The sequence below is a fragment of the Euleptes europaea genome, chromosome 5 (assembly GCF_029931775.1).
Source record: "Euleptes europaea isolate rEulEur1 chromosome 5, rEulEur1.hap1, whole genome shotgun sequence".
NCBI classification, from domain to species: Eukaryota; Metazoa; Chordata; class Lepidosauria; order Squamata; family Sphaerodactylidae; genus Euleptes; species Euleptes europaea.
In genome coordinates, this window is record NC_079316.1 from 89248812 (window position 1) to 89273088 (window position 24277).

Here is a 24277-nt window from a genome sequence, read left to right on the forward strand (position 1 = left end):
TGTGAGTTCTTAGACAAAAATCTGGCTCGAGGTTTCATCTGACCCTCTACTGCGCCTTATTCAGCCCCCGCTTTCTTCGTGCGTAAAAAAACTGGTGATTTGCATTTGTACATCGACTCTCGGAAGCTCAATGCGGTCACCCAAACCAATGCCTACCCCATTCCTCTGATCTCAGATCTTTTGGGGCAGCTAAAAAAGAGACGCATTTTCACCAAATTAGACTTGGTCGAAGCCTATTATAAAATCAGAATTCAAAAAAGGGATGAGCCCCTAACAGCCTTTTCCAGTTGCTTTGGTATGTTTAAATTTTTGGTAATGCCTTTTAGATTAAAAGGGGCTCTGGGGGTCTTCATGCAACTCATTAACAAAATCCTACATGACTTGCTGTTCAAGAAAGTGGTGATTTACTTAGATAACATTCTTATTTATTCAAAAACCATAGATAAACATGTCGCCCTGGTTAGGGAAGTGTTGCAACGTCTCAGAGACAATCAGCTCTATGCTAAGGTGTCCAAGTGCGAATTCCACCAAAAGCAGTTGACTTTTCTGGGCTATATAATTTCACACCAAGGGCTTACGATGGACCCAGAGAAGGTACAAGCCGTGATCAATTGAGAACCACCCTCAACCCGTAAACAGGTTCAAAGATTTCTCGGGTTCGCAAATTTCTACAGGGGGTTCCTCCCCAACTTCGCTCAGGTTGCGCTGCCCATCACAGACCTCCTTAAGACTAAAGGAAAGGGAAGCGCAGCCACCTTGCCTACAGCCAAAGTAAATTAGACCCCCCAGTGTCAAACCGCTTTTGACAGTCTCAAACGACTGTTTACCTCCGAACCAGTTTTAAAACACCCTGATTGTGAACAGAAGTGGTCCCTTCTAACTCTGTAATTCTATGAAGGAACCACTGGATGGATGTTATTTGCCAATATACCCCCTGGCTCTGATTCAGGTCAGAAAAACAGCATTGCGGGGGGAGGAAGAAGAAGAGTTGGTTTTTATATGCTGACTTATTCTACCACTTAAGGGAGACTCAAACCAGCTTACAATCACCTTCCCTTCCCCTTCCCACAACAGACACCCTGTGAGGTAGGTGGGGCTGAGAGAGCTCTAAGACAGCTGAAACTAGTCCAAGGAAACAAATCCAGTTCACCAGATTAGCCTCCGCCTCTCATATGGAGGAGTGGGGAATCGAACCTGGTTCTCCAGATCAGACTCCACCGCTCCAAACCACCGCTCTTAACCACTACACCACACTGGGAGGTAGGAGCCCTTCCTCCCCCTATGCTGCAGTGGTCCCAACCAGAATCTGCCTCCCACTAGTCTATTAAAAGAAGTTCCCCAGTGGGAACTCACTCACACAAAATGGTGTGTCCCTGGGCAGGCTCTGGGAAGCCATATCATCTAGCTTGACTCTTAGTTAAACAGAATGGTAAGATATGGGCTGTGGCTCAGAGGAAAAGCATCTGCTTTGCATGCAGAAAGTCCCAGGTTCAATTCCCAGCCTCTCCAATTAAAAGGACCAAGCAGGAGGTGACTTGAAAGCCCTGTCTGAATAGGCAATGCTATCCTTGATGGACCAATGGTCTGATTCAGTATAAGGCAGTTTCATGTGTTCATGTGATACAACCCATTTGCTTTTACTTTATTAATGGTCTGGCTGCAGAAAAATAGAGACATTGATAAAGTTAAGAAGAGGCACCATGAATTACAAACCAACCCTTGCTCTCTTATTTGAGTTACTTCTACTTGTCCAAGTCAGGATTCAGGAATCATAGCTTCAAGCAGGCCTCAGACAGGTTGTCATGGACAGGTCATAATAACACTGCATTTTTTGAGAATAATAGGAAAAAGAGAAACTTTTCATATAAACTGCTATGCAAATGATTAATGTGGGGGGGGGAGTGGAATGGTATAGCCTGATCTTGCCAGATCTCAGAAGCTAAGAGGGGCTGTACTTGGAAGGAAGACCACCTAGGAAGACTGTGCAGAGGAAGGCCATTGCAAACCACCTCTGCTTTCATTTGCATTGTAAGCCTCTTGCTGGGGTCACCATAAGTCAGCTGAGACTTGACTGCATTTTTACACCTCATGATGTGTAACACCCACTTCAAGATGTCTTTACTGAAAGCTCATCGGTTTTCTAAAGAATCATGGATCTTACATGGTGCTTTTTAATGAGGGCCATAATGTTTTCCAGGTGCTTGTGATAAGACCTGTCTGTCTCACCGGACTAAGAAAGGGATACCATGGCTGCAGCCCACAACAAAACAAAACTAGAAACTGGTTTAATCACATTGACATGGGTAAAATTAAACTAGTTCACAAGTGCCAGCAGGTTAACTTCATAATTTGTAGCTCATGCTGTACCCTCAAACTCCTGTAAATTTGTAACTCCTGTGAAACAGAATACCAGGCAGTGCTGTTGTAGGAAATAACCATGTTGTTCTCCCAAATGGTTCCTGTGCTGACATTTTACCAGCATGGTGTTTCCTGAACATGCCAATCACATCCAGTTTTGCAAGGTAAGTGAATTTGGTAGCACTTGGGAACTTTGGGGGGCACAGGCTCTCCTTTCCAACGCACAACAGGGCATGCAATTTGATCTTGCGGAAGTGACAACAACGACACCATTTATATCATCCTAGTGTAATCTCACACAAGTTAAGGGGACTATTATATACCTGCTTTAGAGTCAATTACTTGACCTGCTCTTGACTCTGTGTGTGTGTGGGTGCCTTGTTCTATAGATTGATTGCCTTCCTCTTTATCCTTCTGTCCCTGGAACGAGGTTTCTCTTCCTGTTTAATTTTATCCTTCACTCGTTGTTGTTTTTTAATTTGAGGTAGCCCAGCCAGTAGTGTCAAATAGATGTAGTAGCTGGTCAGTAGCTGTCAGGTGTACTCCTGTCTAGACGTTCTACTTCAAAACATTTTGTCAAGTTCCCACTTCAAGTTCCCCTTAAGTCAAGGCCCCTTTTGAATACACAGGAGGTTTTAAGGGGAAATTATGCCTTTATAAATTGAAACTTTATAAAAACTAGTCTATTCTGCATTCAGGTATCAAAATCTGTGACTTAAAGAAGAGCAAGTCCCCCAGATGCAATATATCTTCACACAGACATCCACAATGATAAAAGGGTTTGGTCTTTAAAAGCTTACTTCACATGCATTTGGTTCACATGCTCTGCAAATGATGTAATAATGTCTAGTAAAGTCAGTTCATCAGGTCTGGGGATCTAAAATTCCCTTAAATATCCCACGCTGGGATGCTGACATTGGGTAAGCAACCTTTACTGTCAAAATCCTCCACCATCAAGCCCTGGTGAGCTACCCGGCCAGTCCTCATCGGAAACAGCCCAGTTCTTAGCAAACTACTTTGTCCAGTCTCAGATGGCTGTGCTGAATCACTGCCTTGAACTTCAACAAAAATCCGATTGCGTGCCCCATAAAGGAATCCGCAGTTGTTCCTCTCGGAGTAGGTATCTTTGTGTTCCCTTTCCATAGAGCAAAGCTGGACTTTGAAGGCCTCCTGGAATCCTCTCCGGAAGTTCTCGTTGAAGTACCCATAGATGATTGGGTTAATGCTGCTATTAAAGAAAGCCAGCCAATGGGCGAATGGGAAGAAATAAACGGTAACAAGGTTGAGTTGATACTCAGTGAGGTTCCCATAGTCTGTTAGCAACATTAAACTCCACAGAGGCAACCAAGAGAGAGTGAAGAACAATGCCACAATGATCAACATGTTAATCACTTTGACCTTCCTCTTAGAGACTCTTCTCCCCTCATTCTCTTCTGACTGGGAACCTCTTATGGGTGCAGATGACTTGAAGAGTTTGAAGGCAATTCGAGTGTACATGATCACAATCAAGGTGAGGGGAGCAAGGTAGATGTGAGAAAAGAGAACAGTTGTGTAGATTTTGCGCATCTCCTTTTCAGGCCAGGCTTCCCAGCAAGAGTAGAGCGGGTAGGAATGGTTGTAGGCATCAAGCATGAAGTGGTATTCATCCCTAGTGACTGTCAAAGTAACTGCAGAAGGGCACATAATAATTAAGGCTAAAACCCAAATGAGAACAATGGTGACCAGGGCTTTCCTTAGAGTAAGTTTCTGTCTGAACGGGTACACAATACAACGAAACCTACGAAAGAAAGAAGAGACATTACGCTCAGAGACATTACATTCAGAAACTAGAAGAGGTATAAGGCACATCTGTGGGTGTTCTGAAATATGAGCGATATGAGATCTTCATGGTTGCAAAGCAGCACATAAATAGCTTAAATAAATGATTACGGCAGTTCAGAGAAGGGGTCACCAACGTGGTGCCTGTGAGCGCCACGGTGCTGGCTGACACCTTTCCTGGTGCCCGCCAAGTGTTTTCAGAAAGCGGGTGGACACAGGTGGGGCTTTTACCCAGCAAGCCTTCTGATTGGCCACTGGAAGTCTGGTTTTAAAAGTTTCTTTGGCAGCAGCTGGTACCGCAGCACAAGGATCTCCACTGTGTGCCCACAGGCTCAAAAAGGTTGGAGACCCCCTTGCTTTAGAGTGTTCAAAGTACTTCATGTACATACAGAAATAATATGTACAGGTGAATACAGAAACGACTAATTCACAAGGTTGTTTTTCAGCATTAGCTTCATGGTATGTTAAATGTTATCCATTACTGGATGTAAAGGGTGGTTGTCTTGGATTCAAGAAAAACATGCATGTCGTTGAATGGCAAAAAGGCCAGTACTTCTAGCAATAATGAGCCCTGAGGCTGCATGAGGTACCTGGCAAGGACAGTGGATCTTGCCGGGGACACAAGGTTTAATTACGTCTCCGGTGGCTGAGATATTAAAGTATGAAAGGGCATGCAGTAATGGCAACATGGAAGAATACCTTGGTTTGCCTGATTAAGTACTTTACAGCCCATTCCTGAAATAACAGCGTGCGGAGTTGGCGGGGAAGAGGCACAGCGGCGCCTCTCCCTAAGCCGATTTGCGCACGCCGCAAAACTAAAAAAAAGGTGTTTTGCAACTTTTTTTTTGTTTTACCAGGGCTAAAAGCCCCATTGAAAACAGCGAGGCTGCGCCTGCTCAAAAGCAGGCGCAGCACAGCCGTTCCCGGCACTGGTGTAACCAGCCGAACCGGGATAGGGAGCTGCCTAACCGGCGGCTCCTCCCCCCAGCTCGCCCCCCTGCGCCGGTGCAGCCTGTTTACGCCGTGGCCTGAGCCACGGAGAGGCTGCGTTGGTGAAGGGGCGAGATGCAGTCCTGCGGCGCTCAGCCGCCGGTGGGACTGGCCTTGCCGCCAGCATAAGTGCGTGTAATCGTGCAGTTACACGCACTTACCTGTTGACATTTAAGACTGCACAGAGCAAGCAGATTACATTACAATGATCTGAGTGACAGCCAGGTGATAGGTGGTGTCACATGATAGCTCAATGACTGAACAGAAAATCTGGCTGAAACTGGACTGAGCTAGAGGGTCCTGGCAACTAGGCAGCCAACAGTTCATTGGCTGGGACACTGTGCCAGAAGTGTATATATATGTAATATGTGTGAATAGTTGTTGTGGGGTGTGAGAAGGACGTGCTGGCGAAGCACTTTATCACTGTGAATAAAAGAGCACTTTTGTATAGGTGCTGTCTCTGCTGTATTCACTCGCTACTGGGGCGACTACCACTTCTCACAAAACACCACCATTACGCTGGCGGCGGGGTCACACCGCCTCCAGAAGACTTCCCCCCCTTTCAGGAATGGGCTGCTAGCATAGATTTTCAGATGTGTGAAGATGTTTGGAAGATTTTCCCAGGAAGGAAGGAGTGGACAGGGGATGTCTTGGCATAATCTATTCTGCATGCTAGATGAGACTGGAGGATGATTCAGATATGCTAAGAGGGCTGGTGAGAGTTCTGTGAATGGACTCTGATCGCTGATGGAATTAAGGTGCTGGCTATTAGTTCCAGGTGTCTGCTTGGAGCGCTTCATTAATGATGTGAGGGAGGCTCATTTACTCCCTATTGTTTCCAGCTTTTCCACCTCAAGGTCAGAGGAATGCAAAACAACCCATCTCTGCCTGACAGCTCCTGAAGCTTGCACAAGTCACCAAAATGGAGTCCAGAGCCCTGGACTCTTTGGTTCACCTTGGCATAGCAGTGCCCTGCTTCTCCTGGCAGCTTTGATCCCACATGCCCTCATGGCATACCAGGCTGCTGGGACAGATAGGGGGGCAACACTCCAAGAAAATGAGGGGGGGATCCAGACGGAAGACAAAAAAATCAGTGGGGTACAGCTGGTGCCGAACAGCATAATAGAACCTTCAACCCTCTGCAAAACAAACGGAACTTGAGTAAAGTCCCTAGTGTCCATCAACCAAGAATTTGGATTTTCTAATGACACGCATTGGGATTGTAAATGTAACGTTTTGGGGGTGGAAAGTGCTGTCAAATTGCAGCCGACTTATGGCAACCCTTTACAGTGACCCTGGGCTTCCTTGGTGCTCTCTTGGTGGGTTTGACTATGTTTGCATTTTCCAATTGCCAGAGGTCACCTCACTCTCCCCGTGCATTTCTGTGCATTTCCCCTGCATTTTCTGGATGCTGGCTAAACATGAATCCAGAAAATGCGTGGAAACCCATGGGAAGAGCAAGGTGAGCTCTGATAGTCAGAAAATACAAGCATAATCAAAGCAAAACCCCGAAGTAGTCGACAGGGTGACTGTGAGGAAACAGCCATGCATAAATGGCCTAGGTGAGGTCTGACTAGAGCAGAGTAAAGCAATACCATCACTTTGCGTGATCAGGACACTATACTTCACATTTGCCTTTTTTAGCTACCACATCACACTGCTGACTCATGTTCAGTGTATGGTCTACTAAGACCCCTAGATCCTTTTCGCACATACTACTGCCAAGACAAGTCTCCCCATCCTATAATTAAGAATTTGATTTTTTTTTACCCAAATGCAGAACTTTACAGTTATCTCTGCTGAAATTCATTGTTTTAGTTTTAGCCCAGTTTTGTAGCCTGTCAAGAACATCCTGTATCCTGGCTCTGTCTTCTACCATATTTGCTACCCCTCCCAATTTAGTATTATCTGCACATTTAATAAGTGTCCCCTCTATTCCTTCATCCAAATCATTTATAAAGATGTCCAGGACAGGCTGGGAGTGCTGAGGCACTCCACTTGTCACTCCTCTCCAAGAAGATGAGCAACCATTAAGAAGCATTCTTTGGGTGCGAGCTGTCAACCAGTTACAGATCCACCTAACAGTAACCGGGTCTAAACCACATTTCCCCACCTCGTCAACAAGAATATTATGTGGAACCTTAATCAAAAGCCTTACTGAAATCAAGATAAATTAGAGTTAGTACAGAGTAGCTTCGTATACATTCTTAGTCTGGGTTTGAAGTTGGACAATATAGGAACTAGATTCCTTTGAAATGAGGTGTTGGAGGAGAGTGTTACAGATACCATGGAAAGCAAAAAATAAAAATCAGTGGGTTATAGATCAAATCAAGCCTGAACTGACCCTAGAAGCTAAAATGACTAAACTGAGACTATCGTACTTTGGTCATATTATGAGAAGACAAGAGTCACTGGAAAAAACAATTATGCTAGGAAAAGTTGAAGACAGCAGGAAAAGAGGAAAACCCAACAAGAGATGGATTGACTGTATAAAGCACTGGTTCCCAACCAGGGGTCCGTGGACCCCCAGGGGTCCGCGAGAACTAAATTAAGGCCCGAAAAACAAAGTTATAAACCCATAATAAATTAATATTTTCAATTAAAAGTTCTCTATTATAAAATATATATATTCAAATATTATTCTAAGTTTAATGTTTAACTAACAGTTATGATTAAAGTTTATTTTCAAATTCTCGGAATTTTTATTTTGAACCTTGGGGTCCCTGCACCGAACAAAAAAGTCGTAGTGGTCCCTGGTCAAAAAAAGGTTGGGAACCACTGGTATAAAGGAAACCATGGCCTTCAGTTTGCAAGACCTGAGCAAGGCTGTTGAAGATACCATGTTTTGGAGGACATTGATTCATAGGGTCACCATGAGTTGGAAGCGACTTGATGGCACTTGACACACACACACACAAAGCTTAACTCACTGGCTGCAGGCAAAAGTACAGAAAACAAAATGATGCAAACCTACCTTTCCACTGCAATAGCCACCAGTGTGAATACTGAAGCAGAGACTGACATCCCCTGGACCAGCCCGCTCATTTTACACATGATGATGTCAAATGGCCAGCCTGGAATTATAGGCAGAATGTCACAAGTGTGTATTTACATCATAGCCCCCAACAGAGAATCTCTTCATGAATGAGAGCTACCAAACTTCAGCCTTGCTTAAGGCAGCTGAACATTAAAAAAAATCATAGCTTTGTAATATGATAAACATTACATTTAATTTACATTTGGCAGACAGATTCCTCTAAGCCTCACTGCAAATTCCTCTATTATCAATCTGCACTACTAATATATAACAAACAGAAGTTCATTCATGAGCTCCTCATATTTGATATATCACATGAAGCTTGAGCATAATTTTCACACTGTAAAAAGTCTCAAGAAAGTCTATATGAACTACTATTCATCCCATTAAATATTTTTATGTCAGTTCTTAAATGTAATAGCCTGGGTAAGAGTCCCAAGAAACTGAACATCTTGCATAGAAGAGGATAAATTATCTCAGCCTCTATCCCAGCGTGGTGTAGTGGTTAAGAGCAGTGGTTTGGAGCGGTGGACTCTGATCTGGAGAACCGGGCTTGATTCCCCACTCCTCCACATGAAGCCAGCTGGGTGACCTTGGGCTAGTCACAGTTCTCTTAGAGCTCTCTCAGCCCCACCTACCTCACAGGGTGTCTGTTGTGGGGAGGGGACAGGAAGATGATTGTAAGCCAGTTTGATTCTTCCTTAGGTGGTAGAGAAAGTAGGCATATAAAAACCAACTCTTCTTCTTCATTCAGCCTTCCCAATAAGGGATTAAGAGCTCCAGGTGCAGGCATTAGCCCCAAAACAGCATAACCCAGCAGATTACCAGGAGTTACTAGCCCTGGGAGGTTGGCTAGAGTTACTATTTGCCTGCTTATGGCAAGAGACATTCAAGTAAATGCAGTCATTGCCCACCTGTGTTCACCTGGTCTGTGGATAGAAAGTGGCCAGTCAAAGATGGGGTGTGCTTGTCATCCCTGTGCAATGATGCAACTTCTGGCGTGACCTGGAAGTAATGGCATTGCACCAGGGGCTATGCTCTAGCACTTGGCCAAACGTTCATGGAGTTTTTCACTGAGTGCTAGAACATCACCCTCCCTGAGCACTTTTAAAGACTCCCAAACAAAACGTCCACAGCCATCCTGATTTTCATTGTTTCCTATGGGGTGGAAAATGCAATGCTTCCTGTAAGGCAATGTCAAATAGCAACAAAGAACCCCTCCAAAGAAAAATCAGTTTCCCCAGAACAGAGCAACACCGCCGCCCCAGCCCCCAAAAGCACAAAACCTGGGCAGAGCAGCACTCCCTGATGCAGGGCCTGGAAACTGGCAGGAGAATTTACCAGTAGCAGGAGCCTTCACTGGTGACGTAATGCCATTGCCAGTGATGCACTGACAGCACTCCCAGTAGTGATGTCAGTATATTGCCAGGGGACAGTCTGGAAAACTTTACGCAAAAGCGACCCCAGTGTCCTCTGGTGATATGCTGACTTCCCTTCCGAGTGCGTGGGGAATGGTGAGGGTTGCCGGGTCGCTCTTTGCCCCCGATGGGAGGTATTTGGGGTGGAGCCTGAGGAGGGTGGGATTTGGGGAGGGGAGGGACTTCAATGCCATAGAGTCCAATTGCCAAAGTGGCCATTTTCTCCAGGGGAACTGATCTCTACCACCTGGAGATCAGTTGTAATAGCAGGAGATCTCCAGCTAATACCTGGAGGTTGGCAACCCTACTATAGCCATTTGGCCTGCTGAGTTAAATGCTTTAGTGTAGTTTTTCATTTGAGGCCAGCAGGGAAAAGTAACTGAGTTTCACTACTCTAAAGACTCACAATATCAATATTACATATGACGCTGCCTTACCCAAATCAAATCATTGGTACCCGAATCACTATCATTGATACTGGAGGTTTTTGGGGTGAAGCCTGAGGAGGGTGGGGTTTGGGGAGGGGAGGGACTTCAATGCCATAGAGTCCAATGGAAGATCTCACGCTATTACAACAGATCTCCAGGTGACAGAGATCAGTTCCCCTGGAGAAAATGGCCACTTGGGCAGGTGGACTCTATGGCATTGAAGCCCCTTCCCTCTCCAAACCCTGTCCTCCTCAGGCTCGGCCCCCAACAATCTCCAACCCAGAGCTGGCAGCCTTAGAGATGACAAAATACCCAAACACCCTCTTTCTACTCCTCTTCTCACCCTTTGCCTCATGGCATCCTGCACATCTCGTGCCTGCTGCCTCTTTTCATCTCCTTAGTTCTCTTTCAGGGGCAATCCTCTCCTTGGCCAAGTTAGAGGGAAAGCCTTGTCTTTATGACATCAGCAGCCTCCTTGGTAACTGAAGACAATGCCCAAGTGACATCAGTCCTCCTCTCACCTGCTTGCTCCTGGTTGCTAGGCATGCAAATCAGTTCCGAGTTGAGGGCAGGGATTGGTGGAACGGCTGCCCATGTCACAAGACTCCTACTTGATGTCACAAAGGCCCTGCTTTTTCCCTAAAGGAGGGGAAACTGGTACTAGAGAGCTCCTCAGGGAGCAGAGTGATTTCTTGGTCTCTTTATGTCATGGGTCCCCAACGCGGTGGGTCCCCAACCCTATGGGCAAAGGGTTTCCAGATCCCTCTTTGGAACTGGTAGGAGGTTTTTGGGGTGAAGCCTGAGGAGGGTGGGGTTTGGGGAGGGGAGGGATTTCAATGCCATAAAGTCCAATTGCCAAACTGGCCATTCAGGTGAACTGATCTCTATTGACTGGAGAACATTTGTAATAGCAGGAGATCTCCAGCTAGTACCTGGAGGTTGGTAACCCTACTATAGCTATTTAGCCTGCTGAGTTAAATGCTTTAGTTTTGTTTTTCATTTGAGGCCAGCAGGGAAAAGTAACTGAGTTTCACTACTCTAAAGACTCAAAATATCAATGCTACATATGACGCTGCCTTACCCCGAATCAGATCAATGGTCCATCAAGGTCTATATAGTTTACTCAGACTGACATTGGCTCCCCACGGTAACATCACCCAGTCATTTTAACAGGTGATACTGGGGACTGAACCTGAGACCTTCTGTGTCCCGAGCAGCTGCTCTACGATGGAGCAACAACCATAGCCTGAGTCATACCCCTTGCAAGAAATTAGGGTTGTCAAAATACACTGAGTGAGACCCCTGGCTTCAAGAAATTAGGGTTGCCAACCTCCAGGTGGTGGCTGAAGAGCTCCCACTATTACAACAGATCTCCAAGTGACAGAGATCTGTTCCCCTGGAGAAAATGGCCACTTGGGCAGGTGGACTCTATGGCATTGAAGTCCACCCCCCTCTCCAAACCCTGCCCTCTTCAGGCTCGGCCCCCAAAAATCTCCAACCCAGAGCTGGCAGCCTTAGAGATGACAAAATACCCAAACACCCTCTTTTTACTTTTTTTCTCACCCTTTGCCTCATGGCATCCTGCACGTCTGGTGCCTGCTGCCTCTTTTCATCTCCTTAGTCCTCTTTCAGGGACAACCCTCTCCTGCGGCCAAATTACAGGGAAAGCCTTGTCTTTATGATATCAGCAGCCTCCTTGGTGACATCAGTCCCACTCCCACCTCCTTGCTCCTGGTTGCTAGGCATGCAAATCAGTTCCGAGTTGAGGGCAGGGATTGGTGGAACGGCCGCCCATGTCACAGGACTCCTACTTGATGTCACAAAGGCACTGCTTTTTCCCTAAAGGAGGGGAAACTGGTACTAGAGAGCTCCTCAGGGAGCAGGGTGTTTTGTTGGTCTCTTTATGTCATGGGTCCCCAACGCGGTGGGTCCCCAACCCTATGGGCATAGGGTTTCCAGATCCCTCTTTGCCACTGGTAGGAGGTTTCTACCAGGTGAAGCCTGAGGAGGGTGGGGTTTGGGGAGGGGAGGGACTTCAATGCCATAGAGTTCAAAATAATGTCGAAGGCTTTCACGGTCAGAGTTCATTGGTTCTCGTAGGTTATCTGGGCTGTGTAACCGTGGTCTTGGTATTTTCTTTCCTGACATTTCGCCAGCAGCTGTGGCCGGCATCTTCAGAGGAGTAACACTGAAGGACAGTGTCTCTCAGTGTCAAGTGTGTAGAAAGAGTAATATATAGTCAGAAAGGGGTTGGGTTTGAGCTGAATCAATGTCCTGCAAAAGGTAACAAAGGTAATGTGCTAACCATTGTCCTGTAAGTATCAAGATAATGTGCTAATGAGGGTGTGGTATGTTAATATGGACCCATTGTATCCTGAAGTGATCTGTTAATGTGTGAAATCCAAAGCTAATCTGCATGGCTATTGTTGACTGTAGTCTTTGTTAGACTGGAGGTTTTCAAGACAGGAAGCCAAGCCTTATTCATTCTTAAACTCTCTTCTTTTCTGTTAAAGTTGTGCTGATGTTTATGAATTTCAATGGCTTCTCTGTGCAATCTGACAAAATAGTTGGTAGAATTGTCCAGTCTTTCAGTGTCTTGGAATAAGACCCTGTGTCCTGTTTGTGTCAGTCCATGTTCAGCCACTGCTGATTTCTCAGGTTGGCCCAGTCTGCAGTATCTTTCATGTTCTTTTATCCTTGTTTGTATGCTGCGTTTTGTTCTCCTGATGTAAACTTGTCCACAGCTGCAAGGTATACGATATACTCCTGCAGAGGTGAGGGGGTCTCTTTTGTCTTTTGCTGATCGTAGCATTTGTTGTATTTTCTTGGTGGGTTTAAACACTGTTTGTAGGTTATGTTTTTTCAAAAGTTTCTCCATCCTATCAGTGCCTCCTTTAATAAATGGCAAGAATACCTTTCCTATGGGAGACTGTTTTTCCTGAGTTTTCTGATTTTTGTTTGGTGTAATGGCCCTTCTGATTTCATTCTTGGAATAGCCGTTTGCTAGCAGTGCGGGATTTAGATGATTAGTTTCTTCCTTGAGAAACTGTGGTTCACAGATCCATCTTGCACGGTCCATTAATGTTTTGATTATTCCTCTTTTCTGTCGGGGGTGGTGGTTGGAGTTTTTGTGTAAGTAGCGATCTGTAAGTAGCCGTAGAGTCCAATTGCCAAAGTGGCCATTTTCTCCAGGGGAACTGATCTCTACCACCTGGAGAACATTTGTAATAGCAGGTGATCTCCAGCTAATACCTGGAGGTTGGCAACCCTACTATAGCCATTTGGCCTGCTGAGTTAAATGCTTTAGTGTAGTTTTTCATTTGAGGCCAGCAGGGAAAAGTAACTGAGTTTCACTACTCTAAAGACTCAGAATATCAATACTACATATGACGCTGCCTTACCCCGAATCAGATCATTGGTCCATCAAGGTCTGGATAGTTTACTCAGACTGACATTGGCTCCCCATGGTAACATCAGCCAGACCTTTTAACTGGTGATACTGGGGACTGAACCTGAGACCTTCTGTGTCCCGAGCAGCTGCTCTACCATGGACCCACAACCATAGCCCCCCCCTCCAGGGGCCCAAAGTAGATAAACCATATCCCCTCATCTACTGGCACAGGATCACATTTGTTCCTGGTATTGTTCCTTTGCCCCTATGAATGGCCTTGCTTCAAGCAAGCTTTATCCAGCATTCTAGACCTAACAGTCACACATGAAGCTGACTTATACTGAGTCAGACCCCTGGCTTCAAGAAATTAGGGCTGCCAACCTCCAGGTGGTGGCTGAAGATCTCCCACTATTACAACAGATCTCCAGGTGACAGAGATCAGTTCCCCTGGAGAAAATGGCCACTTTGGCAGGTGGACTCTGTGGCATTGGAGTCCCTCCCCTCTCCAAACCCTGCCCTCCTCAGGCTCGGCCCTCAACAATCTCCAACCCGGAGCTGGCAGCCTTAGAGATGTCAAAATACCCAAACACCCTCTTTCTGCTACTCTTCTCACCCTTTGCCCCATGGCATCCTGCACGTCTGGTGCCTGCTGCCTCTTTTCATCTCCTTAGTCCTCTGTCACGGGCAACCCTCTCCTGCGGCCAGGTTAGAGGGAAAGCCTTGTGTTTATGACATCTGCAGCCTCCTTGGTGACATCAGTCCTGCTCCCACCTCCCCAACAGTCACACATGAAGTTGACTTATACTGAGTCAGACCCCTGGCTTCAAGAAATTGGAATTGCCCACCTCCAGGTGGTGGCTGAAGATCTCCTGCTATTCCAACAGATCTCCAGGTGACAGAGATCAGTTCCCCTGGAGAAAATGGCCACTTGGGCAGGTGGACTCCATGGCATTGGAGTATCCTCCCAACTCCAAACCCTGCCCTCCTCAGGCTCGGCCCCCAACAATCTCCAACCCAGAGCTGGCAGCCTTAGAGATGACAAAATACCCAAACACCCTCTTTCTACTCCTCTTCTCACCCTTTGCCTCATGGCATCCTGCACGTCTGGTGCCTGCTGCCTCTTTTCATCTCCTTAGTCCTCTTTCAGGGGCAATCCTCTCCTTGGCCAAGTTAGAGGGAAAGCCTTGTCTTTATGACATCGGCAGCCTCCTTGGTAACTGAAGACAATGTCCAAGTGACATCAGTCCTCCTCCCACCTCCTTGCTCCTGGTTGCTAGGCATGCAAATCAGTTCCGAGTTGAGGGCAGGGATTGGTGGAACAGCCGCCCATGTCATAAGACTCCTACTTGATGTCACAAAGGCACTGCTTTTTCCCTAAAGGAGGGGAAACTGGTACTAGAGAGCTCCTCAGGGAGCAGAGTGATTTCTTGGTCTCTTTATGTCATGGGTCCCCAACGCGGTGGGTCCCCAACCCTATGGGCATAGGGTTTCCAGATCCCTCTTTGGAACTGGTAGGAGGTTTTTTGGGTGAAGCCTGAGGAGGGTGGGGTTTGGGGAGGGGAGGGATTTCAATGCCATAGAGTCCAATTGCCAAATTGGCCATTCAGGTGAACTGATCTCTATCGACTGGAGAACATTTGTAATAGCAGGAGATCTCCAGCTTGTACCTGGAGGTTAATACAAAAAAACAGCACAAGCTCTAAATTAGCAAAAGGCAAATGCTATATTCTAAGGCAAAATGCATAAGATCAACACGCTACCACAAACATAAAAGAACAACCTGTACCTAGTCACAAGACTCCTACTTGATGTCACAAAGGCACTGCTTTTTCCCTAAAGGAGGGGAAACTGTTACTAGAGAGCTCCTCAGGGATCAGAGTGATTTCTTGGTCTCTTTATGTAATGGGTCCATACTACATATGACGCTGCCTTACCCCGAATCAGATCATTGGTCCATCAAGGTCTGGTTAGTTTACTCAGACTGACATTGGCTCCCCATGGTAACATCAGCCAGACCTTTTAACTGGTGATACTGGGGACTGAACCTGAGACCTTCTGTGTCCCGAGCAGCTGCTCTACCATGGACCCACAACCATAGCCCCCCCTCCAGGGGCCCAAAGTAGATAAACCATATCCCCTCATCTACTGGCACAGGATCACATTTGTTCCTGGTATTGTTCCTTTGCCCCTATGAATGGCCTTGCTTCAAGCAAGCTTTATCCAGCATTCTAGACCTAACAGTCACACATGAAGCTGACTTATACTGAGTCAGACCCCTGGCTTCAAGAAATTAGGGCTGCCAACCTCCAGGTGGTGGCTGAAGATCTCCCACTATTACAACAGATCTCCAGGTGACAGAGATCAGTTCCCCTGGAGAATATGGCCACTTGGGCAGGTGGACTCTGTGGCATTGAAGTCCCTCCCCTCTCCAAACCCTGCCCTCCTCAGGCTCGGCCCTCAACAATCTCCAACCCGGAGCTGGCAGCCTTAGAGATGTCAAAATACCCAAACACCCTCTTTCTACTACTCTTCTCACCCTTTGCCTCATGGCATCCTGCACGTCTGGTGCCTGCTGCCTCTTTTCATCTCCTTAGTCCTCTGTCACGGGCAACCCTCTCCTGCGGCCAGGTTAGAGGGAAAGCCTTGTCTTTATGACATCGGCAGCCTCCTTGGTGACATCAGTCCTCCTCCCACCTCCTTGCTCCTGGTTGCTAGGCATGCAAATCAGTTCCGAGTTGAGGGCAGGGATTGGTGGAACGGCCACCCATGTCACAAGACTCCTACTTGATGTCACAAAGGCACTGCTTTTTCCCTAAAGGAGGGGAAACTGGTATTCCTGCGGCCAAGTTAGAGGGAAAGAATAGATTGATAGCTTAGATTGACCGTGTCCCGATCACTGATCCATCTTCATAAATTCTCCCTGTATTGTGGATGAGCCATCTGACTGGTTTTATGGTTGGAGGCATCTCAGCACAGGTATGTTTTTCTAAGATGAATTGGGTCTCAGGCTCTCATCCATAACAAGTACTACTCATCCATGCCTTAGCGCTGTGTATGGCCAGGCATTGATCAATGTTCATGACATTCATTTGTATCTTTAAGAGGAAGTTTTATGACTGAAGTGAGGGTTAAATAAGGGTTAAACCCAGGCTTGGCTATACAGCCTAATAATGGATAATTTCGCACTTTTGACTATTTATTATTTGATCAAATGAGAATATTTGTGGTGAAGCTGAGGCAATGTGGATAGTGTCAGACTAGGATCAAACCGGTTTACAATCTACTTCCCTTTCTTTACCCACAACAGACACCTTGTGAGGTAGGTGGGACTGAGAGAGTTCAGAGAGAACTGTAACTAGCCCAAGGTCACCCAGCTGGCTTCATGTGTAGGAGTGGGGAAACCAACCCAGTTCACCAGATTAAAGTCTGCCGCTCATGTGGAGGAGTGGGGAATCAAACCCGGTTCTCCAGATTAGAGTTCACCACTCTTAACCGCTATACCACGCTGGCAACCACCACCTGGGAAAAGAGCAAGCAGGCTACAGTGGGGTGGTGGTAAATTTGCTCCCCTTCCCCTTCCCTCCTCTGGGTGCCTCTCTTACCTGACCTGCTGTGCCTCAATCTGGGGAGAGCTTGAGAGGGGGAGCAGAGGGTACAGGGGCTTCTTGCAAAGAGCGGCTTCACAGTGCTGCTGGCTGGCTCAGAGCAGGCTCCTGCACAGGAAGTCTGAGCATCCTTTACTTCCATCTCAGCCCTCTTGTTCTCTTCCTCACTCCAGATACTTAAGGGCTGCAGGCACTTGGTGGGAAGAAAAACCCTACAGAGATGTTGTAGCTCCGTGGAACGCTATGGAGCAGTTCCATGGGGTTTGAAAGAAAGGGCGAGTTTTTGGCGTCAGCGCGGGGCTGGAAGCTATTTAGGAGGCAGCGTGGCAATGCCATCTGTTATGTCCGCATGGGAAGGATTCACGAGGTTGGAGACAGAGTTCAAACAACAACCGTGTTTGATTACAGGAACAGAACTGCACACAATGAGCAACCCGTTTATATGCCCCCTTGGCCACCTGTGGCCACTCCCCCCTTGATCCGTGATAGGGGGACATAACCTCCTGGTTACCAATGGTACATATTGGCTTAGAACCAATGGGGCCCGTTTGCTTGACCAATAGGGTGAGCAGGGTTTAGGATCCTTCGTGCAGGACTCAAGCTCCTAGGTCTCCCCTTGCTTACTCCCCAACTATATACATACACAACACCCCTCCCCCCTAAGTCCGAGCGACCCTCACTGTGCACTGGGATCACACAAAGTCCTGGAGGTAGCTCGGCCGCGATCGATCCCGCTAGGAATGGCACAGCGCTGGGATGGGGGACGTCGGGCGATTTGTCGTTGCCGGATCACCCTCGATGGCTGAATTGTCGTCCGCCGGGCTGCTGGAGGAGTCCATCGCTGGCAGTGGCAACGTTTGCTCCGGTCACTCTGGTTGTTCCGGCTCCCTGGTGACAGGAATCGGCAGCGGCGCTGGAACCGTGGCTGCTTCCGGCAAGTCAGCGGGGCGGCGGCATAGCTGATCGATGTGGCACCGCAGAACGCGCCCCTCCGGGGTGGTGACCCGATAGGATACCGGGCCAGTGGCATCCTGGACCATGGCTGGAATCCAGGTGGGGTCTGCTCCGTAGTTTTGGGCAAACATGGGGTCGTCCTGCTCAACGACCCTTGGTGTGGTGGTCGAGTCTTTGCGGCCCGGGTACTCAGGCGCCAGGTCAGGGTGCAACCGGTCGAGCAGTGTTTTCAGCCGGCGACCCATGAGGAGTTCCGCGGGGCTCTTCCCGGTCACAGAGTTGGGCGTGGTGTGCTGTGCTAGGAGGAAATCCACCATTCCCCTGTCCCAGTCACAGCGGTCGATGCACCACAACGCATCCTTGGTCGTCCGGACCATCCGTTCCGCCTGTCCGTTGGTGGCGGGGTGGAACGGAGCCGAGGTTGCATGGCAGATCAAGTTCTTGGCCAGGAACTCCTTGAACTCGGAGGATGTAAATTGGGCACCGTTGTCGTTGGTGACCAATGGTACATATTGGCTTAGAACCAATGGGGTCCGTTTGCTTGACCAATAGGGTGAGCAGGGTTTAGGATCCTTCGTGCAGGACTCAAGCTCCAAGATCTCCCCTTGCTTACTCCCCAACTAAATACATACACAACACCATCCCTAGGCATAGCCTATCCCCCCGCCCCCGGAATTGGCTGCCCATATCACTTCCCTAAATGCTATACTTATTCAAGTGATGATGTTCCCAGGATAGGCTAGTAAAACGTGAAGTTGCAGGACTTAACAGTCCATCATTATATTTGTTCTCAGAGTTAGGACTTCTCCCATTGTCCCTTGACACATGGTCACGATGGAGTCCCTAGGTAAAGACTAAGACCTTCATGGCTTGTGACTCTCTGGTCAAAAGCCAAAAGAGAAGATCTTTGTGAGTCCATTCCCCTCTTGGGTCATTCTCATTCTTCATGATGAAGAGGTAAACTATGAAGAGGAAAACTATCTAGCTATTTGGCTTCCTTTGTCTCTTTCCCCAGGTAGAACAATCTGGCAAGGTGTGAAATGGTAAACCTTTTGTTCTTCCTTTGACCAGAGCCATTTGCATCTGTAAGCACTAAAATACTGGGTGTTAGGGGGAGGGATGAATTATTCCCTGTACTTTCTTCCAGCTACAGATTTACAGAGGGGCTCTTGTAACATAAATACAGTATAAACCCAACTATTGAGATATAAATATGATCTCTAGGGTGGAGAGCATTTCTCCACAATATTATATATTTATACGTCATCAGTGAACAAAATGAAAGGTGAACCTTTGAGCTCTGTGTCTGAGGCCATGGTTAATCTTGGACATGGTTATATATAGCAGGAATGGATTACTTCAGCCACATTTGGCACAGACAGGGTTTTTTCATGTTAAATGTAAGATACATTTGAAAACAGACATAGTTCCATATATTATAACTAAACCAAGGCCTTTGCCATCAATAGGCAAAATAGAAGTACAGAAGAATGGAAGAAATGAGAGTGATCACAAGGGTCAAAGGACTTATACCTTGGTGTGCTGGGATTGTGGTTGTGCCAAAATCCAGTGACAAGATTATTATCATTTAACAGATCTCAGAAGATAAGCAGGGTCAGCCCTGCTTGGTATTTGGTTGGGAGACCACCAAGGAATACCAGGGTTGCTGTGCAGAGGAAGGCACTGGCAAACCACCTCTGTTAGTCTCTTGCCATGAAAACCCCATAAGGGGTCGCCATGAGTCGGCTGCGACTTGACGGCACTGTACACACACACATCAGTACCCTGCTGTTCTCGCTGAAGAGTCCCAAAGCAGATTGCAACAGAGAAAACCCTGCATAACTAATCCAGTAAACAACAAGAAAACAAACCAAAAACACCCTACATCGCAGGCTGGCCCTGTACTCATCGGCTGGCTTGTCCAAAGCCACAAGCGGTGAGGCGCAAGCTAGGAGCCAAAGGGAAGCGAGACCCTCATGTCAAGACAGACAGAATTCATCTTGTCTTGCTTGTAATTTTCCACCAGAGGCCCAGCTGTTGTTTGCTCGCAGCTGTCTTATCAGCAGTCTGATTCAAGGACAGGTTCCTAAGCCTCTGTTAATGAGTTTCTGTGCTGCATCTGGGAAACTGAGATGGGAGGGGTAACTTTGCTCATGCTTTGGGAACACTGAACCAGCTCACACCAGCTAGAGATCAGTTCACCTGGAGAAAATAACCGCTTTGGCAATTGGACTCTATGGCACTGAAGTCCCTCCCCTCCTCAAACCCCACCCTCCTCAGGCTCTGCCCCCAAAACCTCCTGCCGGTGACGAAGAGGGACCTGGCAACCCTATTCATAGTGAGAAGAATATGTGGATTAGGAGCTCAAAAAACTTCAAAAACAATGTCAAGAAGATATTTGTTTCATCCTTAGTACTATCCCATATGATGCTATTTGGGGGAATGCAAATTGTTGCAATTTTGGGGCTGGGAGAACTACAGCGATGTCGACTCAACATATATAACATTGGACTGGGCACTCACCCTAGATGAAACTCTATCATGTGCAGCTAGAAAAAGACTAGGGAATGTCTAAAAATGTGCCCTGTTGATTTGACATTCACTCTATAAACAGATTGCAAGCCTTATGTGTCCTTGTTAGGAGACCAACTTCCACCTAAAATCCAAAATGTTGTCTCTGGATGACAACATTCATGTATTGTTCACAACTGAAGGCATTCGTGGAAATTATTTAATGGCAGCATAGATTATTTCAAGACAGATCATCACTGCAGTCTCAGTGAGAAAGTAAATAGATAAACTGTAGAAAACATCGGCAGCTGATCAAATGTCACTCTAATATCAAGTGGAACAGCTGGTTTGCTTAAAAGGCTGAGAACAGAAGAAAAACATGCTGATCATTATATTAACAAAACTGGAGATCAATTTGTGCTAAGTAAAGAGATAATGGAAGCCAAAATGGATAATATAATATTACCTAGTATTGTGGGAGGAGCCCCGTGGCGTAGAGTGGTAAACTGCAGGACTGCAGTCCAAGCTCTGCTCACGACCTAAGTTCGATCCCAACGGAAGTCGGTTTCAGGCAGCCAGCTCAAGGTTGACTCAGCCTTCCATCCTTCTGAGGTCGGTAAAATGAGTACCCAGCTTGCTGAGGATAAAGGGAAGATGACTGGGGAAGGCACTGGCAAACCACCCCGTAAACAAAGTCTACCTAGAAAATGTCAGGATGTGACATCACCCCATGGGTCAAGCATGATCCGGTGCTTGCACAGGGGACCTTTACCTTACCTAGTATTGGGGGGGGGGGTTTAGCTTTGTAACAATCTATTTCTAATTTGAAACTACCTGAATTTAGTCAATAATGAGAGGGACTCTTCAACTGTAGTGCAAATAGCCTGGGAAGGAACTGTGCTTATTACCCCAATATGAATAGAGAGGTTTTTTTTAACTAGGAACGATCATTCCTCTTCCAAACTTATTTTAAAAACTGTCAAGGTATCAGGTTCAATTTACATTTGCAATCTTCCTCTAGGTGTCTCCATTTTTCTTATGATCACAAACCCATCTCAGAACAGATATTTGAACTTGGACTACCTGTGTGCCACCACTTTAAAGCTGCCCTTTAGAGATCGCTGCCATGAAATGTCTTTTTCAGAAGGACAAACAGAAACTCTCCTCTACGCCCGCGAGTTTGCACTTTCTTTCCATCACTAGTGCCTTGAAAGGCTGGTTGATTTGAAGCATTCTGAACTGGCAGATCATGGTCAGAAAGGTTATAGGGAAATCTGTGGATGCTGCTTGTTTATAATGGCAAAAAATTAAGTTTCTAGGCCTTTTGACTGCAAACCTTGACTATGTTAAGGCAACAAGACTTTTCTGTGCCTTGTTTTACATGCCCTCTTTATAGGGTTGCCGGGACCTTCTTCACCACTGGTGGGAAGTTTTTAGGGTGGAGCCTGAGGAGGGCAGGGTATGGGGAGGGGAGGGATTTCAATGCCATAAAGTTCATTTGCCAAAGTGGCCATTTCCTCCAGGTGAACTGATCTCTATCAGCTGGAGACCAGTTGTAATAGCAGGAGATCTCCAGCTGCTACCTGGAGGTTGGTAAGAAAGATCACCAGTACTGTAAAGTCGTTGCTACAAAAAAAGGTACTCAGCCAATGATCAATATATCAAAAATGCTATTGAATAAGTTACAAAATAAACATGTCAAAGTGTCACCCTACATACATATGGTGAATATAAGTGAGCAAACAACATACAAACAAACAAACGAACAATGAACACTTATATATACATGAGCAAATCAGTCCAAAAGCTGAAACAAGATATTTCAGAATAGACTAGCAAGTCTTCATGAAATTGACCAGAGTAAGCAATTGCAACAAGGGCTAAATACACTTCTATACAAAAGGTTGGAACGCATGTCCGAACATGATGCGAAAAGCCCGGGCGAAGCACAGAAGCGCCTTCCGGATAAGGTGCGCTTTCGCCAAAAAGCATTTGGCTTCTTCAGCCAGCACTTTATGTTGAAGTGCCTAGTATGGGACCTAGAGACTCAGTGAGCTGGAACAAGCTTCTCAGAGCATGTCTCTTGCAGTCTCTCCAAAAAGAAGTCCTCCCTCCGCAGGCTCCACCCCAAAAACCTCCTGCTGGTGGTGTAGAGGGACCTGGCAACCCTAGTTGTTACGATCTCTCATTATATCGCTAATCATGGCATTAAAAAAAAGTAGGGGGGAATGGGTAGAGGGAGGAGAATAGGGTTGCCAGGTCCCTCTTCACCAACGGCGGGAGGTTTTTGGGGTGGAGTCTGAGGAGGGTGGAGTTTGAGGAGGGGAGGGACTTCAATGATGTAGAGTCCAATTGCCAAAGCGGCCATTTTCTCCAGGTGAACTGATCTCTATTGGCTGGAGATCAGTTGTAACAGCAGGAGATCTCCAGCTAGTACCTGGAGGTTGGCAACCCTAGAGGAGAAGGAAGGGGAAACGAGCAAAACAGTGGGCATGACCCCATAGGAATGAAGAAAAGAAGCATACCATGTAGAATTAATATTTCATATCTTATGATTTCCAAACAAGGATATTCATTCTCCAGTACATGGTTGCACAGACAATGCTATGATAGAAGAGACACTGAACGTTTACTTAGACAGAAAGAGGCTTCTTTTATTCATTTGTTTAAATCCCTGGTGCCATTTGGCTTGAACCAGTATAATGATTTATCATGCTTTATATAATTTTGTCATGTCTCTTTAAGAACCTCCTGCGACATTGCATCACACCTGTGAAACATCTTACACTTAAACTGCTCCGTTGTGGAGTTGGGGCTGCTACTCATTGTATCCTATTTGGGAACATTGTAAATTATTGAACTTGTCTGTGCAACCATGTACTGGAGAATGAATATCCTTGTTTGGAAATCATAAGATACGAAATATTAATTCTACATGGTATGCTTCTTTTCTTCATCCCTATGGGAGATTATTACCACTGGCTTTGAAAGCTTGTATTGAAACAGTGTACTTGTTAAGACTCAAACTGTAAGTAAATCACTATTTAATATTTATGAAATATTGTATATAATTGGACTTGGTTGTTCTATATATTTTAATTTTTTGTATACAGAAACAGGACTGAGGAAGACTTGAAACAATCGTATCCCTGTTTACCTTCTCTCAGAAACAGGACTGAGGAAGACTTGAAACAATCGTATCCCTGTTTACCTTCTCTTCTTTTGAAGACTTCCAAGCTTGATTGACTGTGACTGTTACTCTTTTGTAGACACTCACTTTTGGATTGATTGTTACTCTCTTGTAGACACTTACCTTGGATTGATCGTTACTGTATATTATGTGTATATTATGTGATGTTTGCTTACGCTTACAACCTCCAGGTAGTAGCTGTAGATCTGCTATTACAACTGTTCTCCAGCCGATAAAGATCAGTTCCCCTGGAGAAAAGGGCCGCTTTGGCAGTTGGACTCTATGTAGGGTTGCCAGGTCCCTCTTCGCCACCGGCGGGAGGTTTTGGGGGTGGAGCCTGAGGAGGGCAGGGTTTGGGGAGGGGAGGGACTTCAATGCCAGAGAGTCCAATTGCCAAAGCAGCCTTTTTCTCAAGGTGAACTGATCTCTATTGGCTGGAGATCAGTTGTCATAGCAGGAGATTTCCAGCTAGTACCTGGAGGTTGGTAACCCTAGTTGTAATTCTGGGGGAGGTTGGTAACCTCCATTTACAAATAAAGGAGAGCCAAACTCATCGTATTTTTAAATGACAGCAGGA

At 46.4% G+C, this 24277-nt stretch overlaps 1 protein-coding gene across 1 annotated transcript in view; it reads right to left on the minus strand.

Annotated features, from left to right (window-relative positions):
• Window positions 1-3246: 3246 nt before the first annotated feature.
• NPFFR1 (neuropeptide FF receptor 1) overlaps window positions 3247-24277 on the minus strand; it is a 42112-nt gene continuing 21081 nt past the window's right edge. The window contains exons 3-4 of the mRNA XM_056850355.1: window positions 8141-8240; window positions 3247-4135 (exon numbers count right to left, since the gene is read on the minus strand). Of these exons, the coding sequence (XP_056706333.1) occupies window positions 3247-4135; window positions 8141-8240 (989 nt within the window). The remainder of the gene's footprint in view (window positions 4136-8140; window positions 8241-24277) is intronic.